Below are 20595 nucleotides of genomic sequence, written 5' to 3'. Positions count from 1 at the left end.
TGCAGTTAGATGGAAAATAACTTTAATAAAACTCATTTGAAAACAAAAAACAGCAAAACAATAAAAGCCTGTACATTTGACAATATTCAGTGTCTGAGAGACTTAAGAAGGCTAGCGGTGAGAAATACAGCAGCATTACACATTAACCCACAGTGACAACCATTATAGGCTCAGGCATTACGGCCCAAGGGTTCATTTACATAATATACATGTAGACTCCTATACGGATATTGCACAAAATAAAACACAGAGAACCTCATTACAAAACCAGGAAGTAGCTTTGAATCGCAGTGTTAAACCCTCTGCTGGCAAACCCCTCCCACAGGTCCTAAACACCCGCTCATTTTGGCTGATCTAAACATAAAATAAATTAAATAAAAAAAGACACATTTGCACACAAACATTCAATTTCTGAACAGATTATTTAAACAGTAAAAACAAACCTAAAATCGACTGAAGGTTCTCTCTTAGTTTTGGTCCTAAAAGGCATTTTAGTTACATGCTTTGTTTTTCTTATTGAGTTTATTCATTGTGGTTATTGTCATGTGAGCAGTTTGGTGCTTTGAAAGACTAGGTCTGACAACCATAGGCAAGTCTACGTCTAAGACAGAATCTCTATGGGGTAGTGATAATACCTCTATGGGGTAGTGATAATACCTCTATGGGGTAGTGTGGTGATGACGCACCCTTTGTGCCTGTTCTGTTTGTCCAACAACGACCATGATTTGATAAAATGGAACACAGGAATGCTAAATCCACATTCCAAAGCAGGAATACAAAATGAAGTTTTAGAAACATTTTAAGCGCTCTCTTCCTCGTATTTCAAACGGTTCCAGTATTTGATGGTCTAATTCACCCTATTTCTCAAAGGCTGAAGCTGCGCGACCGAATCGAACCGCCCCGCCCACCTGGACGCCTCTTCCCTAGAGCTAAACCACCAAATCAACCGGCGAATGTTAACTCGTCAAATGTTTTCCTACAGTTTTTTTTATTCCAAGTAGGATAGCAGCCTTCATGAGAAATATTATAATATTGGTAACCATCTGGATGTCACCGGGATAGTTTATACAGTGTGGAGCGCATGCACGGGAAATCTGTGTTTCACAACACCAGGACACAGTTTCCTTTGCCCCAGCTTGCTGAGCACAGCTTTTCCAAAGTTCTGCTAACGTTACGGCGAGGGAAATAGCTAGCTAGATACTAGGAGGGGACAGCGGCAGCGGAGTGCGTAAAGTTGAAAAACCTGCACATGCGCATAAAGTTTTGTTTAGCTATCGGGAAGAGAATTTGGATATGCAGCGATTCAGTTTCTCAAAACCTCTCTTCATCGCTCTCTCTGCAGTAGTAAAGTAGTCTGGCACATATACATCTCCGATAGAATAACATCTTAAATGGCAATAAAATTTAAAAAACTAAACAAATACAATCTTCTCGCAGTTTTTAGGCACACTTTCGAGATGAACTGGAGGCCTCGCGAGGACAAGTCCAATAAGACGCACTTCCTCTGGCCATTTGCACGTTTTGCCGTCGTTTTAAGACACTGGGTGAGATGCTTTGGTCCTCAGTCTTTACACACCCACTCTTTACGTGTGCTGTCAATCAAACCGTCTGGTGAGGGGCCTGGAGTGGGTGTGGTCAACCCTGACACAAGGCAGATCAGAAGTCTTGCTGATAGGTGGGTGAAACCACCCCCATCCCCTTCCTCATTGGTTCAGTCTAGTCCAGGCTACAAGGGGGCAGTCCATTCACAACGGGGGGGCTCTGACTCTTACTTAGCAGTGCAAAACTCGCAACCACATTACCCACAAATATGTCACATGATCAGGGAGAGGCAATGGGACTGCTGGACTGGCTGGAGGCACACAGCAGCTTCAAAAGCCAGAGGAAAGGGGTATTTTAAGCCTGTAAGAGCATGTGTGTTTGCTGTGTGTGTGTGTTTAAGATAGTCTTCTAGATTCCCTTCTTTGCGTCCCCAGGCCCAGTCCTGTCTGGTCTGGTCTTCACCCCTTAGCGTCACCTTAGCCCCCTCCATCACGGTTGTCCCAGCCCTGGATAGACCTCAGACCCTCCTGACCTCTGACCTTTAACCCTCCAGCTCCAGGTTGTGCGTCTGTCTGTTCTAGGAGCGGTTGTCTTTGACCACGTTGTGGGCCATCCAGTTGACTTTGGTGGTCCAGCTCTCTCTCAGCGCCTCGTCAAACTTCTGGCGGAACTGTTTCAGTGCCTCGTCGTCAGTCTTCCCCAGGGCCAGAGAGTCCTACAGGGGAGAAGAGGAGGGAGTTGGAGACTTAACAACTATTCTTATCGCAACATAACATCACATACATGATTTTGGACACCGTATCTTTCTGTAGCACATGTGAAGTGGCCAACTATATACTGCGTGGGTCTGTGCGTGGGTCTGTGTGTGTGTGGGTGTGTGTGTGGGTGTGTGTGTGTGTGTGCCTGTCTGTGCGTGGGTCTGTGTGTGTGTGGGTGTGTGTGTGTGGGTGTCTTACCTTTAGGTACTGTATATCCTTGACGGAGGTGAGCTCGGGCAGTCCAGCAGTCAACATGAGAGCAAACAGGGTGATGAAGAGGTTCCCATTCCGCCTCAGAATCAGGTAGGCCTGTTCACAATAATTACGGAAACTAGGGACAACACACACATTCAGTTTACTATACATTCACTCAACTAGCACGTAGACAAATGATAAAAGCTAGGCAACAGATAGTGTTCCCAGGCTGGATCAACTGAGTAGTGAAAGGGGACAGATGCTCACCTGCCAAACTTCTCAGTGTTGCCAGTCTTTCCCTGTTGGATGACGTGGATGAAGTCATGGGTCAGGATGAAGGGGACACGTTCCCTCTTGATGCCAAACTTGGACTTGAAGTTCCCCAGGATATGCCCAAAGTCTATGTGGAAGAGCTGAGAGGCACACACACACACACAGGATGTAAGAAATTGATTCTGAACTCCATAAATGAACCTTAGTGATTTTGCCTGCCGTAGAGGGGAGCACCACCACCCACCTGTCCAGTGCTGCGGACCATGATGTTGTCACTATGGCGGTCACCTATACCCAGGACATAGGTGGCCACGCAATAGCCTGCACATGACAGGGTGAACTCCTCGATTGCCTTCTCCAGAGCATCTCTGCATAGTACACAAACACAAAACAAAGTGTTGGCCAAGTGGGAGCTTTCACTGAGTTTGCACCGCCAAAGCATAGCAACTCACCAACATGTTGCCTGTTATATACATATCTATGAAATAGGTCAGATACACATTTTTTATATTAAACATCCAGAACTTTTGGAAAGTCACATTGAGAAAGAGCCCCGGTGTAAGTGTGGTCTTACCCAGAGTTCTTCTCTTTGAGCCAGTTGAGTAGCGCATCCTTGTTGAAGGCTGCGGCGGCCGCCACGTTGCTGCTGGTCAGCTGGATGTTGGCGATGGTATCCGCCGACGACACCACCTCGATCAGCCCTGATCGGTCTCCAGTTGCTAGGCAACCGTAAGGTACGATTCTGCAGACACGAGGAAAAATGGTTTTCCAATTAATGATCATCAACGCCATTGAGATGCATCCTATTTTCTTCATTATTTTTCCTCCCCGCCCACTCTGTCTCGGCACACGACCAGAATGTACGCATGATTACACTCCAACCACCACATCAGTGGTTTTTTATCCTCACCATCTTCATCATCATCATCATCATCATCCTCTCTGCAGAGTTCCCTCTCCTCTCTGAACTCTTGTCCCTGTAACCTAACGGCCTGCCCCCTAGCTCAACTGTCAAAACAATCCCACACACTGCTCAGCTCCAGATGTGTGTCTGACTGTGTTAAGAGTATGAGAGCGAGCGCTAGTGTGTGTGGATTTGATTAGGATGAGAAGCGGGGTAGTGTGTGTGTGATGCTGGGGGTATGGATGTGGGGGGGTTAGAGGTTAGAGGTCAGGCTAGCAGGGGGTGATTTAGGGTCCCCTCCCCCTCTGTACCCCCCAACACAGCTTCCCCTTCCCTACAGAGAGCAGGAACAAACAAGCCTGACTGACAGAGTCCGCCTGAGGACACACACACACACACACACACCTCTTATCATATTAATATACACACCTAAGGTCCAGATTGGCCTCCTTCCATAGCAGGTCCATCAACCTCAAGATCTGCAGTGTCAACATGTCTTGTCTCAGGTCTGGAGAGAGAAATGAGAGGAACACAATGTCTTTCATTCATCCTTCCAGCTTCAATCACCTTCCATAATACACATCCCTCCATCTTGACCTCACTATTCTTCCCTCTCACTCTCCTCCACTCCCTCTCTCCCCCTGAACTTTAGTGATCTTACATTTCCTCTGTTAGATCCACCTCCTTCCCTCCCTCCCTCCCTTGCCCCTACCCCTCGTACCGTCTCCATTCTTGAAGATGATTCCCAGGGTGTCTCCCCCCAGCAGCTTGTTGTTGTAGACGATCCACAGAGGCTTCATCTTAGAGTCCATGTACCGACACTTCTCCACACTAGAGAAAGAGGGGGAGAAGAAGAGCAAGTGGGTCAAATCAAAATCATCCAACCACATCCACTCCCAGATCACCCTCTCTACTCCCATCTAACCCTCTCCCCCCTGCCCCTTACTTGATTCCAGAGAGCAGGACGCTGGGGTTGAGAGGGGAGTGCAGGTCAGAGAGGGTCTCTGTGTAGCCACTCTGTCTCAGACAGGTCATCATGGCCTCCTTGGTGAGCATGGCCTCCTTGGTCTTACTGCGGGCGTTCTTGATGGTGCCCAGCTTGATCAGCTCGTTCACAGACTTCAGCTTGCTCAGAGCCTCCACCTAGAGGGAGATAGGGGGCGTAATGTTGTTACAACATAGAAGCAACGTGATGTACCCCCAATCCATAAAAATCCTGAACAGCTAATCAAATGGCTACCCGGACTATTTGCATTGTCCCCCCAAGCACCCCCTCTTTTACGCTGCTGCTACTCTCTGTTTATTATCTATGCATAGTCACTTTAACTCTACCTACATGTACATATTACCTCAATTACCTCGACTAACCGGTGCCCCTGCACATTGACTCTGTACTGGTACCCCCTGTAAATAGCCTCCCTACTGTTATTTTACTGCTGCTCTTTCATTATTAGTTTTTTTGTTTTTTTGTTGTCTATTTTTTACTTACCACCTATCTTTCTTAAAACTGCATTGTTGGTTAAGGTCTTGTAAGTATGAAAACGTTTGAAAAATACAATTTGATTTAATAATGAAATAATGATTCAATTATACCACAGATGTATGCGGTATTTATGCACTATAATGCAATTGCCTTCCAAATATGACACGGATGCTATGCATGACAGCATGGTCTTACTGAAACATCCCACAGGAAGGAGAGGGGGGATGGACAGCGGTGGACAGGAAGTGGGAGGAAGCTGCCAGCAGTGCGGATGTCTGGGCTAATACAGTGTAGGTCAGAGGTCAGGGGTTTGAGGTCATGCTGCTGTCATCTGACTTCTTTATAAATAACCCCACTCTGAACTGACAGAGGAACTATAGAATTAGAGGTGTTGACTGAATTAGATGTACTGTAGGGATTAATTCACGGCTTAAGGTTGGAGTCAGGGCGTGTGTGTGTGTGTGTGTGTGTGTTGGGGTCCTACCTGTTTCTTCAGGACCTCAATGTGAGGGATGCTGCCGCGACAGTAGGCCTCCAGGATGAGAGAGAACTGGACGGAGACGGCTGGCATGTGCATCTCTGACCTGCAGGGGGCAGCACAGTCACCCTACAGTTAGTCATACCTAGGGTGGGTTAACGCACTTCACGTCACTGAACTTATAACATTAATAAAATACAGCCTATATCTCTGAAAATGTATTTTTGTTCTTTGCACACATGCTCTTTCTCTCTCATATGTACACACAAACCCTTACACGCACACTGTTGCTCTTTCATGTACACACGGCTCTCTCTCTCACCTGAGATGCCAGAAGAGGAAGTGTCCTATGTTGCGGTTGCACTGGGCTCTGTTCAGCAGGAAGCGGGTGAGCGCACAGTCATAGTAGGGTTCATAACGTAACACCTGGACCAGCTGGAGAAGGTACTGAGACAACTCCTCATCACTGGGGGGAGAGAGAGAGAGAGAGAGAGAGAGAGATGGGGAGAGAGAGAGAGAGAGAGAGAGAGAGAGAGAGAGAGAGAGAGAGAGAGAGAGATGGGGAGAGAGAGAGAGAGAGAGATGGGGAGAGAGAGAGATGGGGAGAGAGAGAGAAAGAGATGGGGAGAGAGAGAGAGAGAGAGAGAGAGAGAGAGAGAGAGAGAGAGAGAGATGGGGAGAGAGAGCGAGGGGTGGTGAGTAAGTAATACAACAGTAAGTGAACTAGGAATAGGTATGTGTGTCTGCGAGTGTGTATAGACTACCTCATATCCTTCAGGCAGCCCACAGCGTACTCTCTGACGTACTGGTCTGGGTAGTTAAAGTCCAGCAGCTCCAAGGCGTCCCTGGGACTCAGCTTGGGCCAGATCTGCAGCAAGGCCTGGAGCTGAGAGACAGAGAGAGAGATATCATTCACTATGCTTTATAACCAATACAGGAGCACATCAGATCTTTGAAGGGGAATGATGAGGGGCATAGTGGTATGGGCTAGGGGTCCATTTAGAATCTGACCATTGAGGCACACTCACAGACAACATTGTCATCAGACTGGATAGAATAGTTTATTGCCCTGGAGAAGGAATTGATTGTGTTAAAAAACACTGTCAATACACAGGCCAGGTTCATGTGGCGCAGTGTGTACCTGGGCCATGTCCTCATGTTTGCTCCACTTGACGGAGAGCAGCAGTTTGGGCAGTGACTGGGGGAAGTTCTCCATGCAGTCGTAGCGTAGTGTCCAGATGAGGTCCTTCTCGTTCTCACACAGCTGGGACAGAGGGTCCCTCTCCATGATCTCCTTCAGCTCAATGTGGAACTTCTTACCGCCTCGGCCCTGTGGGGAAACAGTAGTGGTGGTCAGTCACCACTAGGTGGCAGCACAGGGCAAGGAATTACGTTATGTACAGAGGAGTCGCAAGGGGGCAAAAGGTAGAAGTGACCATTAACCACAGATCTGGAATCAGTGGACACTGCACGTAATCCTATCCCCCATTAGAGGGATAAAAATAGATCTGTACTTGCATGCATGTTTGATTGCTTTATGGATCCACAATGGAACATTGTTAGTCGACACACAGAATAAGAGCCCCCCCCCCCACCCCCCCAAGAGGCATGTTTTGGCAAGCCCTCTGCATTCACATGGTGTTACACACAAATATATATATATATATATACACACATACACACACACATACATATATATATATATATATATATATATATATATATATATATATATATATATATATATATATATATATATATATATATATATATATCCATATATATACAAGTGAGGGAAAAAAAGTGTTTGATCCTGCTGATTTTGTACATTTGCCCACTGACAAAGAATTGATCAGTCTATAATTTTAATGGTAGGTTTATTTGAACTGTGAGAGACAGAATAACAACAAAAAAATCCAGAAAAACGCATGTCAAAATGTTATATATTGATTTGCATTTTAATGAGGGAAATAAGTATTTGACCCCCTCTCAATCAGAAAGATTTCTGGCTCCCAGGTGTCTTTTATACAGGTAACGAGCTGAGATTAGAGCTCACTCTTAAAGGGAGTGCTCTAATCTCAGCTTGTTACCTGTATAAAAGACACCTGTCCACAGAAGCAATCAATCAGATTCCAAACTCTCCACCATGGCCAAGACCAAAGAGCTCTCCAAGGATGTCAGGGACAAGATTGTAGACCTACACAAGGCTGGAATGGGCTACAAGACCATCGCCAAGCAGCTTGGTGAGAAGGTGACAACAGTTGGTGCGATTATTCGCAAATGGAAGAAACACAAAATAACTGTCAATCTCCCTTGGCCTGGGGCTCCATGCAAGATCTCACCTCGTGGAGTTGCAATGATCATGAGAACGGTGAGGAATCAGCCCAGAACTACACAGGAGGATCTTGTCAATGATCTCAAGGCAGCTGGGACCATAGTCACCAAGAAATCAATTGGTAACACAATACAGGACAACTTCACCGCATCAAAGGGACGATGGACGGGGCCATGTACCATCAAATCTTGGGTGAGAACCTCCTTCCCTCAGCCAGGGCATTGAAAATGGGTCGTGGATGGGTATTCCAGCATGACAATGACCCAAAACACACGGCCAAGGCAACAAAGGAGTGGCTCAAGATGAAGCACATTAAGGTCCTGGAGTGGCCTAGCCAGTCTCCAGACCTTAATCCCATAGAAAATCTGTGGAGGGAGCTGAAGGTTCGAGTTGCCAAACATCAGCCTCGAAACCTTAATGACTTGGAGAAGATCTGCAAAGAGGAGTGGGACAAAATCCCTCCTGAGATGTGTGCAAACCTGGTGGCCAACTACAAGAAACGTCTGACCTATGTGAATGCCAACAAGGGTTTTGCCACCAAGTACTAAGTCATGTTTTGCAGAGGGGTCAAATACTTATTTCCCTCATTAAAATGCAAATCAATTTCAAAAAAATTTTTACATGCGTTTTTCTGGATTTTGTTGTTGTTTTCTGTCTCTTCAAATAAACCTACCATTAAAATTATAGACTGATCATTTCTTTGTCAGTGGGCAAACGTACAAAATCAGCAGGGGATCAAATACTTTTCCCCCCCTCACTGTGTGTGTGTGTGTGTATATATATATATATATATATATATATATATATATATATATATATATATATATATATATATATATATATATGTGTGTGTGTGTGTGTGTGTACAGTGTGGAAAAAAAGTATTTAGTCAGCCACCAATTGTGCAAGTTCTCCCACTTAAAAAGATGAGAGAGGCCTGTAATTTTCATCATAGGTACACGTCAACTATGACAGACAAAATGAGAAAAAAAAATCCTGAAAATCACATTGTAGGATTTTTAATGAATTTATTTGCAAATTATGGTGGAAAATAAGTATTTGGTCAATAACAAAAGTTTCTCAATACTTCGTTATATACCCTTTGTTGGCAAAGACACAGGTCAAACATTTTCTGTAAGTCTTCACAAGGTTTTCACACACTGTTGCTGGTATTTTGGCCCATTCCTCCATGCAGATCTCCTCTAGAGCAGTGATGTTTTGGGGCTGTCGCTGGGCAACACGGACTTTCAACTCCCTCCAAAGATTTTCTATGGGGTTGAGATCTGGAGACTGGCTAGGCCACTCCAGGACCTTGAAATGCTTCTTACGAAGCCACTCCTTCGTTGCCCGGGCGGTGTGTTTGGGATCATTGTCATGCTGAAAGACCCAGCCACGTTTCATCTTCAATGCCCTTGCTGATGGAAGGAGGTTTTCACTCAAAATCTCACGATACATGGCCCCATTCATTCTTTCCTTTACACGGATCAGTCGTCCTAGTCCCTTTGCAGAAAAACAGCCCCAAAGCATGATGTTTCCACCCCCCATGCTTCACAGTAGGTATGGTGTTCTTTGGATGCAACTCAGCATTCTTTGTCCTCCAAACACGACGAGTTGAGTTTTTACCAAAAAGTTCTATTTTGGTTTCATCTGACCATATGACATTCTCCCAATCCTCTTCTGGATCATCCAAATGCACTCTAGCAAACTTCAGACGGGCCTGGACATGTACTGGCTTAAGCAGGGGGACACGTCTGGCACTGCAGGATTTGAGTCCCTGGTGGCGTAGTGTGTTACTGATGGTAGGCTTTGTTACTTTGGTCCCAGCTCTCTGCAGGTCATTCACTAGGTCCCCCCGTATGGTTCTGGGATTTTTGCTCACCGTTCTTGTGATCATTTTGACCCCACGGGGTGAGATCTTGCGTGGAGCCCCAGATCGAGGGAGATTATCAGTGGTCTTGTATGTCTTCCATTTCCTAATAATTGCTCCCACAGTTGATTTCTTCAAACCAAGCTGCTTACCTATTGCAGATTCAGTCTTCCCAGCCTGGTGCAGGTCTACAATTTTGTTTCTGGTGTCCTTTGACAGCTCTTTGGTCTTGGCCATAGTGGAGTTTGGAGTGTGACTGTTTGAGGTTGTGGACAGGTGTCTTTTATACTGATAAGTTCAAACAGGTGCCATTAATACAGGTAACGAGTGGAGGACAGAGGAGCCTCTTAAAGAAGAAGTTACAGGTCTGTGAGAGCCAGAAATCTTGCTTGTTTGTAGGTGACCAAATACTTATTTTCCACCATAATTTGCAAATAAATTCATAAAAAATCCTACAATGTGATTTTCTGGAAAAAATATTCTCAATTTGTCTGTCATAGTTGACGTGTACCTATGATGAAAATTACAGGCCTCTCATCTTTTTAAGTGGGAGAACTTGCACAATTGTTGGCTGACTAAATACATTTTTCCCCACTGTATGTATGTATGTATGTATGTATGTATGTATGTATGTATGTATGTATGTATGTATATATGTGTGTATGTATATATATATATATGTGTGTGTGTGTGTGTGTGTGTGTGTGTGTGTATGTGTGAGGAACAGCAGAGCTGATCTTCGCCTCGGAGAGAGACATTGTGACCGTGCACCATCCTGCCAACACCATCCTGGATCAGCATCAGGACTGACTGGGTTGCCCTGGAAACCAGTCACAGCAATATCCTCCCTCCCCTCTGACATTTGGTGTCTGTATTTCTGTCCTAGAAATGCCTGCTGCTCTGGAGTAAAAGGAGCACTTGTGTGTGATGGAAGGAGTGTGCATGTGTGTAAGTGTTTGTGTGTGTCTGTCTGTGTGTGTGTGTGTGTGTGTGTGTGTGTTTGAGTGGTTGGAACTCACGACAGTACCATGGTCGAGCAATCGCTTGACCCGGCGATCTCTGCTGCTTTCTCCAGAATCTGCAGGGGTAGATCACACACATCCATATCAGTGGTAGAAATACTTCATAATTACAACCATGTTTGAATACATCAATGTGTGTGTGTGTGTCCTCACCTTGTCGAAGGGGGGGAATACGATGGGGTGAGGGTTGTAGTCAGGGAGGTGGATGTGGAGTGCTGTAGCGTTCTCAGTGTACGGGTTGGTCTGGATGGTTCCTATGGGGTTCAGCATCTCTTCAAGTTCATCTGGGGAACACACAGAAAAATCACTCATACATGCCACTAACATTTTGTTTCTAAGTATGTAGATGAGTTTCAGATATGTGTGTGTAGGTGTGAGCGTGTATAGGTTAATTCAAGTGCTTGTAAAGTGCATGAGGGTGTTTGTGGGTGCTCACCAGGGAAGGAAGACCAGCTGTGAAGGATGATATCTCCAGTCTTCAGCTGTCCTTTATAGTCAAACACCATGGTGTTCACCCAGGCTATAGGGTAGTGCTGCAGAGAGACAGACAGAGAGAGAGAGGACAGAGATGAATATTAAATGTCTCTGTGTGTATGTGTGTGTGTGTGTGTGTGTGTGTGAGAGAGAGCATGCCTGTGCTTTGTGTGTGTCATACCACTTTGCCGGCCTTGCGGATGGTCTGGTACTTGTTGATGTGGGCATTCTTGGTGGACTTCTGCTTCTTGACCTTGTCCATGATGGCGTAGACGGCGAAGCAGAGGCGGGCCATGCGCGGCAGGTCGCTCACGGCGATGTCGAAGTCTAGCGTGCGGTTCCACACGTGTTCCGAGCGTCCACTGCTCTCGCTGCTCACCGCCGGCTTGCACAGCAGCTCTGTGCCGTGGAACAAGCCTGCACGCACCTGGACCTGGAGGGAGGAGGGGGGGACAAGGGGGTTTAGTTCACCACAATATGGTGATAGTGAGAGCTAACAGTGTTCTACTGCCTATGGGTTATAACTACATCCCAGTGCAAACACCAAAAATTCAACAAAAATTCCAGGTTTGCAAGTTCACGTCATCATCAGTGGTTACCTTGGCGGTCTCCTCAGCGTTCACCTTGCTGCCTTTGATTAGGACGATCTTAAACTGGGTGGACACCTCCCATACACAAGTATGCACTTGCTACAGAGAGAGAGTAGAAGAGTAACAGAGGGAAGAGGAGAGAGAAGGAGAGGAGAGGAACAGAGGGAAGAGGAGAGAGAAGGAGAAGAGGAACAGAGGGAAGAGGAGAGAGAAGGAGAGGAGAGGAACAGAGGGAAGAGGAGAGAGAAGGAGAGGAGAGGAACAGAGGGAAGAGGAGAGAGAAGGAGAGGAGAGGAACAGAGGGAAGAGGAGAGAGAAGGAGAGGAACAGAGGGAAGAGGAGAGAGAAGGAGAGGAGAGGAACAGAGGGAAGAGAAGAGAGAAGGAGAGGAGAGGAACAGAGGGAAGAGAAGAGAGGAGAGGAGAGGAACAGAGGGAAGAGGAGAGAAGGAGAGGAGAGGAACAGAGGGAAGAGGAGAGAGAAGGAGAGGAACAGAGGGAAGAGGAGAGAGAAGGTGAGGAGAGGAACAGAGGGAAGAGAAGAGAGAAGGAGAGGAGAGGAACAAAGGGAAGAGAAGAGAGAAGGAGAGGAGAGGAACAGAGGGAAGAGAAGAGAGAAGGAGAGGAGAGGAACAGAGGGAAGAGGAGAGAGAAGGAGAGGAACAGAGGGAAGACGAGAGAGAAGGAGAGGAGAGGAACAGAGGGAAGAGGAGAGAGAAGGAGAGGAGAGGAACAGAGGGAAGAGAAGAGAGAAGGAGAGGAGAGGAACAGAGGGAAGAGAAGAGAGAAGGAGAGGAGAGGAACAGAGGGAAGAGAAGAGAGAAGGAGAGGAGAGGAACAAAGGGAAGAGAAGAGAGAAGGAGGAGAGAGGAACAGAGGGAAGGAGAGGAACAGAGGAAAGAGGAGAGGAACCGAGGGGGAGGGGGAGGAGGAAGTGAGGGGAGGAAAGAGCGAGGAGAGAAATATTTTCATGAATACGCAAGAGAACATAATTGACTGTAGGAATAACACACACATACACACTGAAGGTTGGGCGAGTCAAACTTGTCAAGCAGAGTAGATTTACGAGGGTCAGCACAGCAGGAAAAACACTCCACATGACTGGCCCTCAGCTGCAGCCCACAAACATGAATAAGCAGCACACTTCCTGCTGTCCACTAGCTGTGTGTGTGTGTGTAAACAACATTTTGTTTTTCTAAGTAAGTGTGTGTGTGTGTGTAAATGAGTGTGTTTTTGAATGTAAGAGTGTGTACTGTATGTCAGTGTTTGTGCATTTAGGTGAGTGTCTATACGACAGAGGAGTACATGTATATTTTTTGTAATGTCTGACTACAGTACACCACCACAAGAACAGTCTGTACTTCTCTCATTATCTCCTCACTACCTAGAACAATGCTCTACCCTCCCGGAGAGCTGCTGGGTATACAGGCTTGTTGTGCTTGAAGCCCTACTCACTGGTCCAACTACCACAAGACATCACTGTCTGATCAACATCTTTCTTCTTTTCAGATCAGATGCAGTCTTGTTGATGTTGACATTTAGTTGTGATGATTGACATTTGAAGTGTTAATGATTGTCAGGTGTGTTATTTACTGTCTGATGTCACCTGTCACCGTGGGACGTAGTCGTCATGGTACCGCGCAATTAAGCCATAATGAGCAATTAAACTGCACCTGACCTTTAGGACCAGACGAAACGTCAGACGAAACGTCATTAAAGACTCACTAACACATACCTGCACCTATATGCACATGCGCGAGCACACACACACAGAGAGAGAGAGAGACAGTGACTGACCAAGGGTCCCCTCCTCTTGGGGGGCAGGGGTAAGGGGGGGTTGGAGCTCTTGCGGTTGACCACAGCTCCGATGGCAGAGATCTCCTTCTCGAACATGGCCTGAACCGTGCTGACTTGGACCAGGGTCAGGTGGGGACACTCCTTAGCCTGGAGACAGGCTTTGATGTACTGGGTCAGAGAGGAGAAGAGAGGTGATGTTAACACCGAGAGAGTACTATTCTTTTTGCAGTCTTTGGTACACACACATCCAAACATACATTTTAGGGTTGAGTGCATTGCTCAAGGGCACAGACAGATTTTTTTACCTAGTTGGCTTGGGGATTTGAACCAGCAACCTTTCGGTTACGGGCCAAACGCTCTTAACCGCTAGGCTACCTGCCGCCCCTTACAAATGTGAATGGCGTGCGCACACACACACACACAGAGAGAGATGAGAGAGACATCACACAAGCCCATATGTTCTGAGGAGAGGACAGAAGAGGGAGAGTACACAAACTGAGGGATGAGAGGGTTCAAAGAGAGAAAATCAGACACACAGACAGATGGAATGTAACCCATATCTAATGTACAGACATGATGCATGTGGATCAGATGGTTCCTGGTTCTAAACACTTTTCCTGGAACGAGAGTAAATGGGGCCGGACCCACTTCTGCAGGGCGTAATGGTCAGAATGCTTCATCACGCGTACACACACACAGGCACACAGAAACACACACACACACGGATTCAGACATACACACATACCAGGTCTGTGAGTAACAGTAATGTGTTCCAGGAAGACAGTGTTATTAATGAGGCGTTATTAGGACATCAGTCAGATGACTGATTCTGGATCACGGAGTCTCGTATATGGGTAAACACAAGGAGACATTCCTCAACCCTAACCTGACCGCTCCCTACACACGCTCTGACCTTGGAACATTAACCGTTACAGTCGAGGAGAGTTTACTAGTTATGACATTAATCATTAAGGAATGGTTGAGATAAACAAGGTCATTTTCAGAGGAGAGTTGAGGTCAGCACAGCACAGAAACTCTAGAGGGTAAGAGATTGAGAAAGGGAGCAGTTTGATGGTAAGAAAGCACTCTACAGAGGGTTTGGGGGTTAAAGGTGAAGGGGTCATAGGGCATCATTAAGGTCCCTTTGCACTGTATGCACTGAGGTTTAGCCTAAGAGTAAGGGGTCACCTTGTACTGTATGAGGGGGTGGTCTCCACAGAGGAACTCCAGCTTATCGCTGACCCTCAGAACGTACTGCTCCGCCTGGCGTCCCTCCTCCTCGGGGCCGTGGGTCGTCAGCCATTTCCTCAACGCCTGTTCCATCAGCTCACTAGGACTGGTGCTGGGGCACACCTTCAGACTGGCTGTGTCCTGGAGGGAGAGAACATTAACATCAACACAACACAGAGACACACAGACAGACAGAGACAGAGAGACACAGAGACAGACAGAGACAGAGAGACAGACAGAGACAGACAGACACACAGAGACACAGATACACAGAGACAGACAGAGACACAGACAGAGACAGACAGAGACAGACAGAGACAGACAGAGAGACAGACAGAGACCGACAGAGACAGACAGACACACAGATACACAGACACACAGATACACAGAGACACAGACAGAGACAGACAGAGACAGACAGAGAGACAGAGAGACAGAGAGACAGAGAGACAGAGAGACAGAGAGACAGAGAGACAGAGAGACAGAGAGACAGAGAGACAGAGAGAGCAATGGCGTGGTGCACTTAATGGTCTATATTGCAAAGTGAAATCTCAAAGATAGCGAGGAGAGAGGACAATGGGGGGTTAGTAAAATAACAGCGAGAAAGACAGGGGGGAAAGGGATATAGCTGATCCTGCAGTGTGTCTGCTGCCTCGCAGACAAGGCTTAACACACAATCCCAGCCAGACACCGAAGGCTTACAAAGCATTCAGACAGAGAAACACACACACACACCCCCCTACCCAACCTAACTTGCCGCCTAGTACCCAACCTGGCCGTGAGGGCACAGCCTTCACCCACTCACAATGCCATGACAACCACCTGCTGCACATCGCAGTTCCAAATAGAGCGGTAATAATTCTTCAAATGATTTCACACTTTCATTACAGCCAAGACTATGGGTACTTTCAGGTAATTGCCTCAAATAAAATGGTAACTATAGCACCTTGTACCTTCAAGTGAAAGACTGCAGTTTTGCAATGTAATGTCCAAGTAAATATCATGTAAAAAGGTAGTAAAATAAGGGTTTGATATAACAGAGTCAACTGAAAACCAGGCCAACCAGCCAATGGAGTTAACAAGACTCTAGACAATAAAAGGTCCACTTCATGTACTTAATGTGGCTTACTGTGTCTGGACTCCTAAATAACACACTGACTTCATGCCACCGTCCACCTGAACAGGAGAACACAGACAGTAAGGGTTTTGGCCATTTGTGAGCAGTGAGCTAGTGACCCTAGCGTGTGTTGATCTGAGCTGACCTGTTGACATGCCACGGAATCTACAGAATCTAAACACACTTATTTGAGATAAGACAGAAGATAAAAGACAGGGGAGTATATCTTTATGTGAGATAGTTTGTTTACTAGTCTGTAGACTACTGAGTATACCAAACATTAGGAACACCTTCCTAATATTGGGTTGCACGCACGTACCCCCCCCCCCCTTTGCCCTCAGAACAGCCTCAATTCGTCGGGGCATGTACTCTACAAGGTGTTAAAAGTGTTCCACAGGGATGCTGGCCCATGTTAACTCCAATGCTTCCCACAGTTGTGTCAAGTCGGCTGGATGTCCTTTGGGTGGTGGACCATTCTTGATACACACGGGAAACTGTTGAACGTGAAGAAAAACCCAGCATCGTTGCAGTTCTTGACACAAACCGGTGCGCCTGGCACCTACTACCATACCCCGTTCAAATGCATTTCAATCTTTTGTCTTGCCCATTCACCCTCTGAATGGCACACATGCACACAATCCATGTCTCAACTGTCACTAGGCTTAAAAACTATTCTTTAACCTGTCTCCTCCCCTACATCTACACTGATTTGAAGTGGATTTAACAAGTGACATCAATAAGGGATCATAGCTTTTACCTGGTCAGTCTATGTCATTGAAAGAGCAGGTGTTCTTAATGTTTTGTAAAATCAGTGTCTGTCTGCATACTGTTGTCTGTACGTGATGGCAGCTGATTGATGACAGCCGAGGGTGTGTAGTATTGTAAATGTTACTACTGATTGATGACGGCCGAGGGTGTGTAGTATTGTAAATGTTACTACTGATTGATGACGGCCGAGGGTGTGTAGTATTGTAAATGTGACTACTGATTGATGACGGCCGAGGGTGTGTAGTATTGTAAATGTTACTACTGATTGATGACGGCCGAGGGTGTGTAGTATTGTAAATGTTACTACTGATTGATGACGGCCGAGGGTGTGTAGTATTGTAAATGTGACTACTGATTGATGACGGCCGAGGGTGTGTAGTATTGTAAATGTGACTACTGATTGATGACGGCCGAGGGTGTGTAGTATTGTAAATGTGACTACTGATTGATGACGGCCGAGGGTGTGTAGTATTGTAAATGTGACTACTGATTGATGACGGCCGAGGGTGTGTAGTATTGTAAATGTGACTACTGATTGATGACGGCCGAGGGTGTGTAGTATTGTAAATGTGACTACTCGAAGAGAGCGATAATGGCCTCATTCACCCCATTGCTGGTTATATGTTGCTGTGTGTGTAAGTATTTCTGTTATGAAATATTGTGCTCAGTGTGTACAGATACTGTAGTTACCTGGGACTGGTCGAAGTGCATGGTGACTTTGAGGCTGGCCTCGGCCTGTTTGTCGTTGACACAGTCTGTGACGGGTGTGGCTCCTCCGCCTGGCTCCAGCTGTGGAGAGAAGCAGGCCTGCAGCCACTCGCTCCAGGTCATCAGCTGTACCCGCTGCATCTTCTCCTCGCTGATACGGAACATCTTACTGCGGAAGTCCTTCACCTCCTGGTCCAGCAGAGCGTCCAGCTCGTGGAGACCTGTGAATGGTTCATGAAGCTTCATAAGCTCTTCATAAACACTCCATGACAGCATTATAAGCATTGCATAACGACTTTGCAGGTGATAAGGAGTGCATAACAAGGCCACAAGAGGTGTTACAACATTTTGCACCAAAGATGAATTTGCCGATAGTGTTCCGTTTGTGAACATCTGTGAGCAGTCATTAAGCTATATAAGCACGGTGTAACAGCTTCATTAGAGGCCACACGCAGCACCACAATGACAAAAGCACTAAAGCACGTGAATAACCAGAGTATAACTTCTGCATGAGTGGGTCTAACAGCACTGCATTAAGAGGCATCACCATTCATGTTTAATGCACTGCCTCTGTGACTGACATTTGTTTAATGCACTGCCTCTGTGAATGACATTTGATACCTGGCGTGGTAACAAGTAGCAATGGATGTTTATGAGGGATTACAAAAGACAATCCAACCTCAACAGTGTTGAACTCTAACCTGCTGTTTTCATTGAAATACAACTGTCACTGGGTATAAAATCTAGATCATAAATTCATTATACTGTATCTACCAGTTGAACAGAGCTCAGTATTTTGGGGCCGTAGAACGCTTTGAATGATAAAAACATGTTGACATTTAAAACCATTAAACATTCATACATTTATGACCCTCAGCTCTCAGAGTGTGTGTGTGTGTGTGTGTGTCTGCTTCTTTGCGTGTGTGTGTGTGTGTGTGTGTGTGTGTGTTTGTGTATGCTTTTCAGAGTGTGTGCTTTCAGTGTGTGTGTGTGTGTGTGCTTTCAGTGTGTGTGTGGCTAGCCTGCGCCTGAGGGATGTTTTGAGTACCGCTTACTGACAAAAGCCTTTTACAGATCACATCTGACAAAAGTGGAGCCAAGAGGGAGAATATCAATATGGGACGGGTCTCCTTCAATTACTATCACTGACTGACTCCCTCTCTGAACAGGCCTGGTTGGCCAGCAGCCTGGAGGACCTCCATAGACCCCTGACTGACTCCCTCTCAACAGGCCTGGTTGGCCAGCAGCCTGGAGGACCTCCATAGACCCCTGACTGACTCCCTCTCTGAACAGGCCTGGTTGGCCAGCAGCCTGGAGGACCTCCATAGACCCCTGACTGACTCCCTCTCAACAGGCCTGGTTGGCCAGCAGCCTGGAGGACCTCCATAGACCCCCACCATCACTGTCCTCACACACCCTCAGACCAACACGACGCTGTGTGTGTGTGTGTGTGTATACACATATACCTATGTGTGTATGCGTGCGCATATTTGTGTATCAATAGACTGACCTTCCCACCCAGTGGCTATATCTTCCCTACCATTACAGTGGTGGTCTGGCTTGCCTCCTCCACTCAGCACAGCATCTTATCACCATCACAGATAATAGTGAGTGACGGATGATGTAACAGACATCAGGAGCCTGTCTATTCTAACCTGACTGTTTCAGCTGATACTGGGATGATGACATGAGACCTCTGGACAAGACTCAGATCTGACAGCAAAGGCAAAGATATCAATATATTGGAGACAGATTAAACGGTGCTGGTGTGTCTGAAGAGTATATTTGTGTGTGTGTGTGTGTGTGTGTGTGTGTGTGTGTGTGTGTGTGTTATACACGTGATCACTGTCTAGGAGCATCCCTACTCTGTTCAAAACACAGGTTACATAGGTCAAACATCAGTGTGGGGGTCTACTGTTACTGTGTGCGTGTGTGTGAGTGAAAGAGTGAGTGAGTGAGTGAGTGAGTGTGTCACCTTTTCCAATGAGCACACCAATCTTGGAGTCGAGCAGGCGTTCAGCGCGCCCACAGTTGCGTGTGACCAGTTTGAGCATGGGCCAGAAGGGCCTGACATCACAGAGGCGCCTGGTTTCATCCTCCAGCTCCTCGTGCACCGCTGCCTGGTTCACACACTCAAACATGTGGCCCTCCATCTCCCCAAGAGACGGGAACAGGGGGTACGACTGGGCCTGCTTCCATAGGAGCTATGAGGAGAAGAGGGGGAGGAGGAGGGGGATACCACAGTTATTACAGAAACTATGGCAAGACAAGTTGACAATCTACCTGTATGATCACGGTCTACACAGACACAGGCTCAGCCTCTACAATACACAATCTACAACAACAAGTGGAACCTCAATTATTTGCCAATCGCATCATGACTCACATCACAATAATCCAGATTCTAAAGCCAACAGTAGTTCTAAGAATCATCATGACTGAAATGTTAAGAACCCATGGATGAACAACAACCATATGATGTCATATGATGACAGGGGAACGAACATGATGACACAGGTCCTGAATAGACCAATCAGAACATTAATCATACTTTCATGAACCCATCAGGCATGAATCATGTCTCATGGCACAGTCACAGGGTGTGTGTGTGTGCTTGAAACTAAAGGGCACTAAGAAGAGAAACATGGGGACAGACTAGAAGACAAGGAGTCATGTCACCTCTCCTCCCTTCAGACAAACAACTTGAGTCTCCTGCAACAACAGTCGTGTGTCATAACCAACTTACTGACCATAACAACAGACTAAGTCCCCTCAAAGTATAGACCTTCTTTAGAGGCTGAAACAAACATTTTTTATGTCATGCATGTTGGATGGACTTCCAAAGGTCACAAAAAAAATGTTTTCCTCTAAACCAACACTTATTGAGTACACATCACAGTAGTTCTGGTACTGTTGGCTAGCCGAGGATGAATATCAGACCAGATTTCCTTCCATTATAATAAAAGTGAAAGACGAGGTATTCTAATGGAGGTGAAGGAGTTGTGTGTCATTGTGCCCCTGATAGATGTCATGCCCACATTACATCTGAGAAGGG

At 46.3% G+C, this 20595-nt stretch overlaps 1 protein-coding gene across 1 annotated transcript in view; it reads right to left on the bottom strand.

The window, feature by feature from the left end:
- The window catches only part of LOC121566901 (phosphatidylinositol 4,5-bisphosphate 3-kinase catalytic subunit beta isoform), an 80045-nt gene continuing 59450 nt past the window's right edge, over positions 1–20595 (bottom strand). Inside the window, exons 4-24 of the mRNA XM_041876812.2 lie at positions 19516–19744; positions 17523–17761; positions 14906–15088; positions 13718–13885; positions 11931–12020; positions 11513–11764; positions 11294–11390; positions 11011–11141; positions 10863–10913; positions 6775–6963; positions 6398–6519; positions 5956–6099; positions 5640–5739; positions 4619–4815; positions 4394–4503; positions 4102–4180; positions 3343–3510; positions 3013–3136; positions 2763–2908; positions 2499–2631; positions 1–2257 (exon numbers count right to left, since the gene is read on the bottom strand). Of these exons, the coding sequence (XP_041732746.1) occupies positions 2120–2257; positions 2499–2631; positions 2763–2908; positions 3013–3136; positions 3343–3510; positions 4102–4180; positions 4394–4503; positions 4619–4815; positions 5640–5739; positions 5956–6099; positions 6398–6519; positions 6775–6963; positions 10863–10913; positions 11011–11141; positions 11294–11390; positions 11513–11764; positions 11931–12020; positions 13718–13885; positions 14906–15088; positions 17523–17761; positions 19516–19744 (3090 nt within the window). The 3' untranslated portion in view covers positions 1–2119. The remainder of the gene's footprint in view (positions 2258–2498; positions 2632–2762; positions 2909–3012; positions 3137–3342; positions 3511–4101; positions 4181–4393; positions 4504–4618; positions 4816–5639; positions 5740–5955; positions 6100–6397; positions 6520–6774; positions 6964–10862; positions 10914–11010; positions 11142–11293; positions 11391–11512; positions 11765–11930; positions 12021–13717; positions 13886–14905; positions 15089–17522; positions 17762–19515; positions 19745–20595) is intronic.

The sequence above is a fragment of the Coregonus clupeaformis genome, chromosome 5 (genome assembly GCF_020615455.1).
Source record: "Coregonus clupeaformis isolate EN_2021a chromosome 5, ASM2061545v1, whole genome shotgun sequence".
In the NCBI taxonomy this organism is placed as follows: Eukaryota; Metazoa; Chordata; class Actinopteri; order Salmoniformes; family Salmonidae; genus Coregonus; species Coregonus clupeaformis.
Note: the sequence above shows the minus strand (reverse complement) of the source record. Positions and strands in the feature narration are given on the sequence as shown.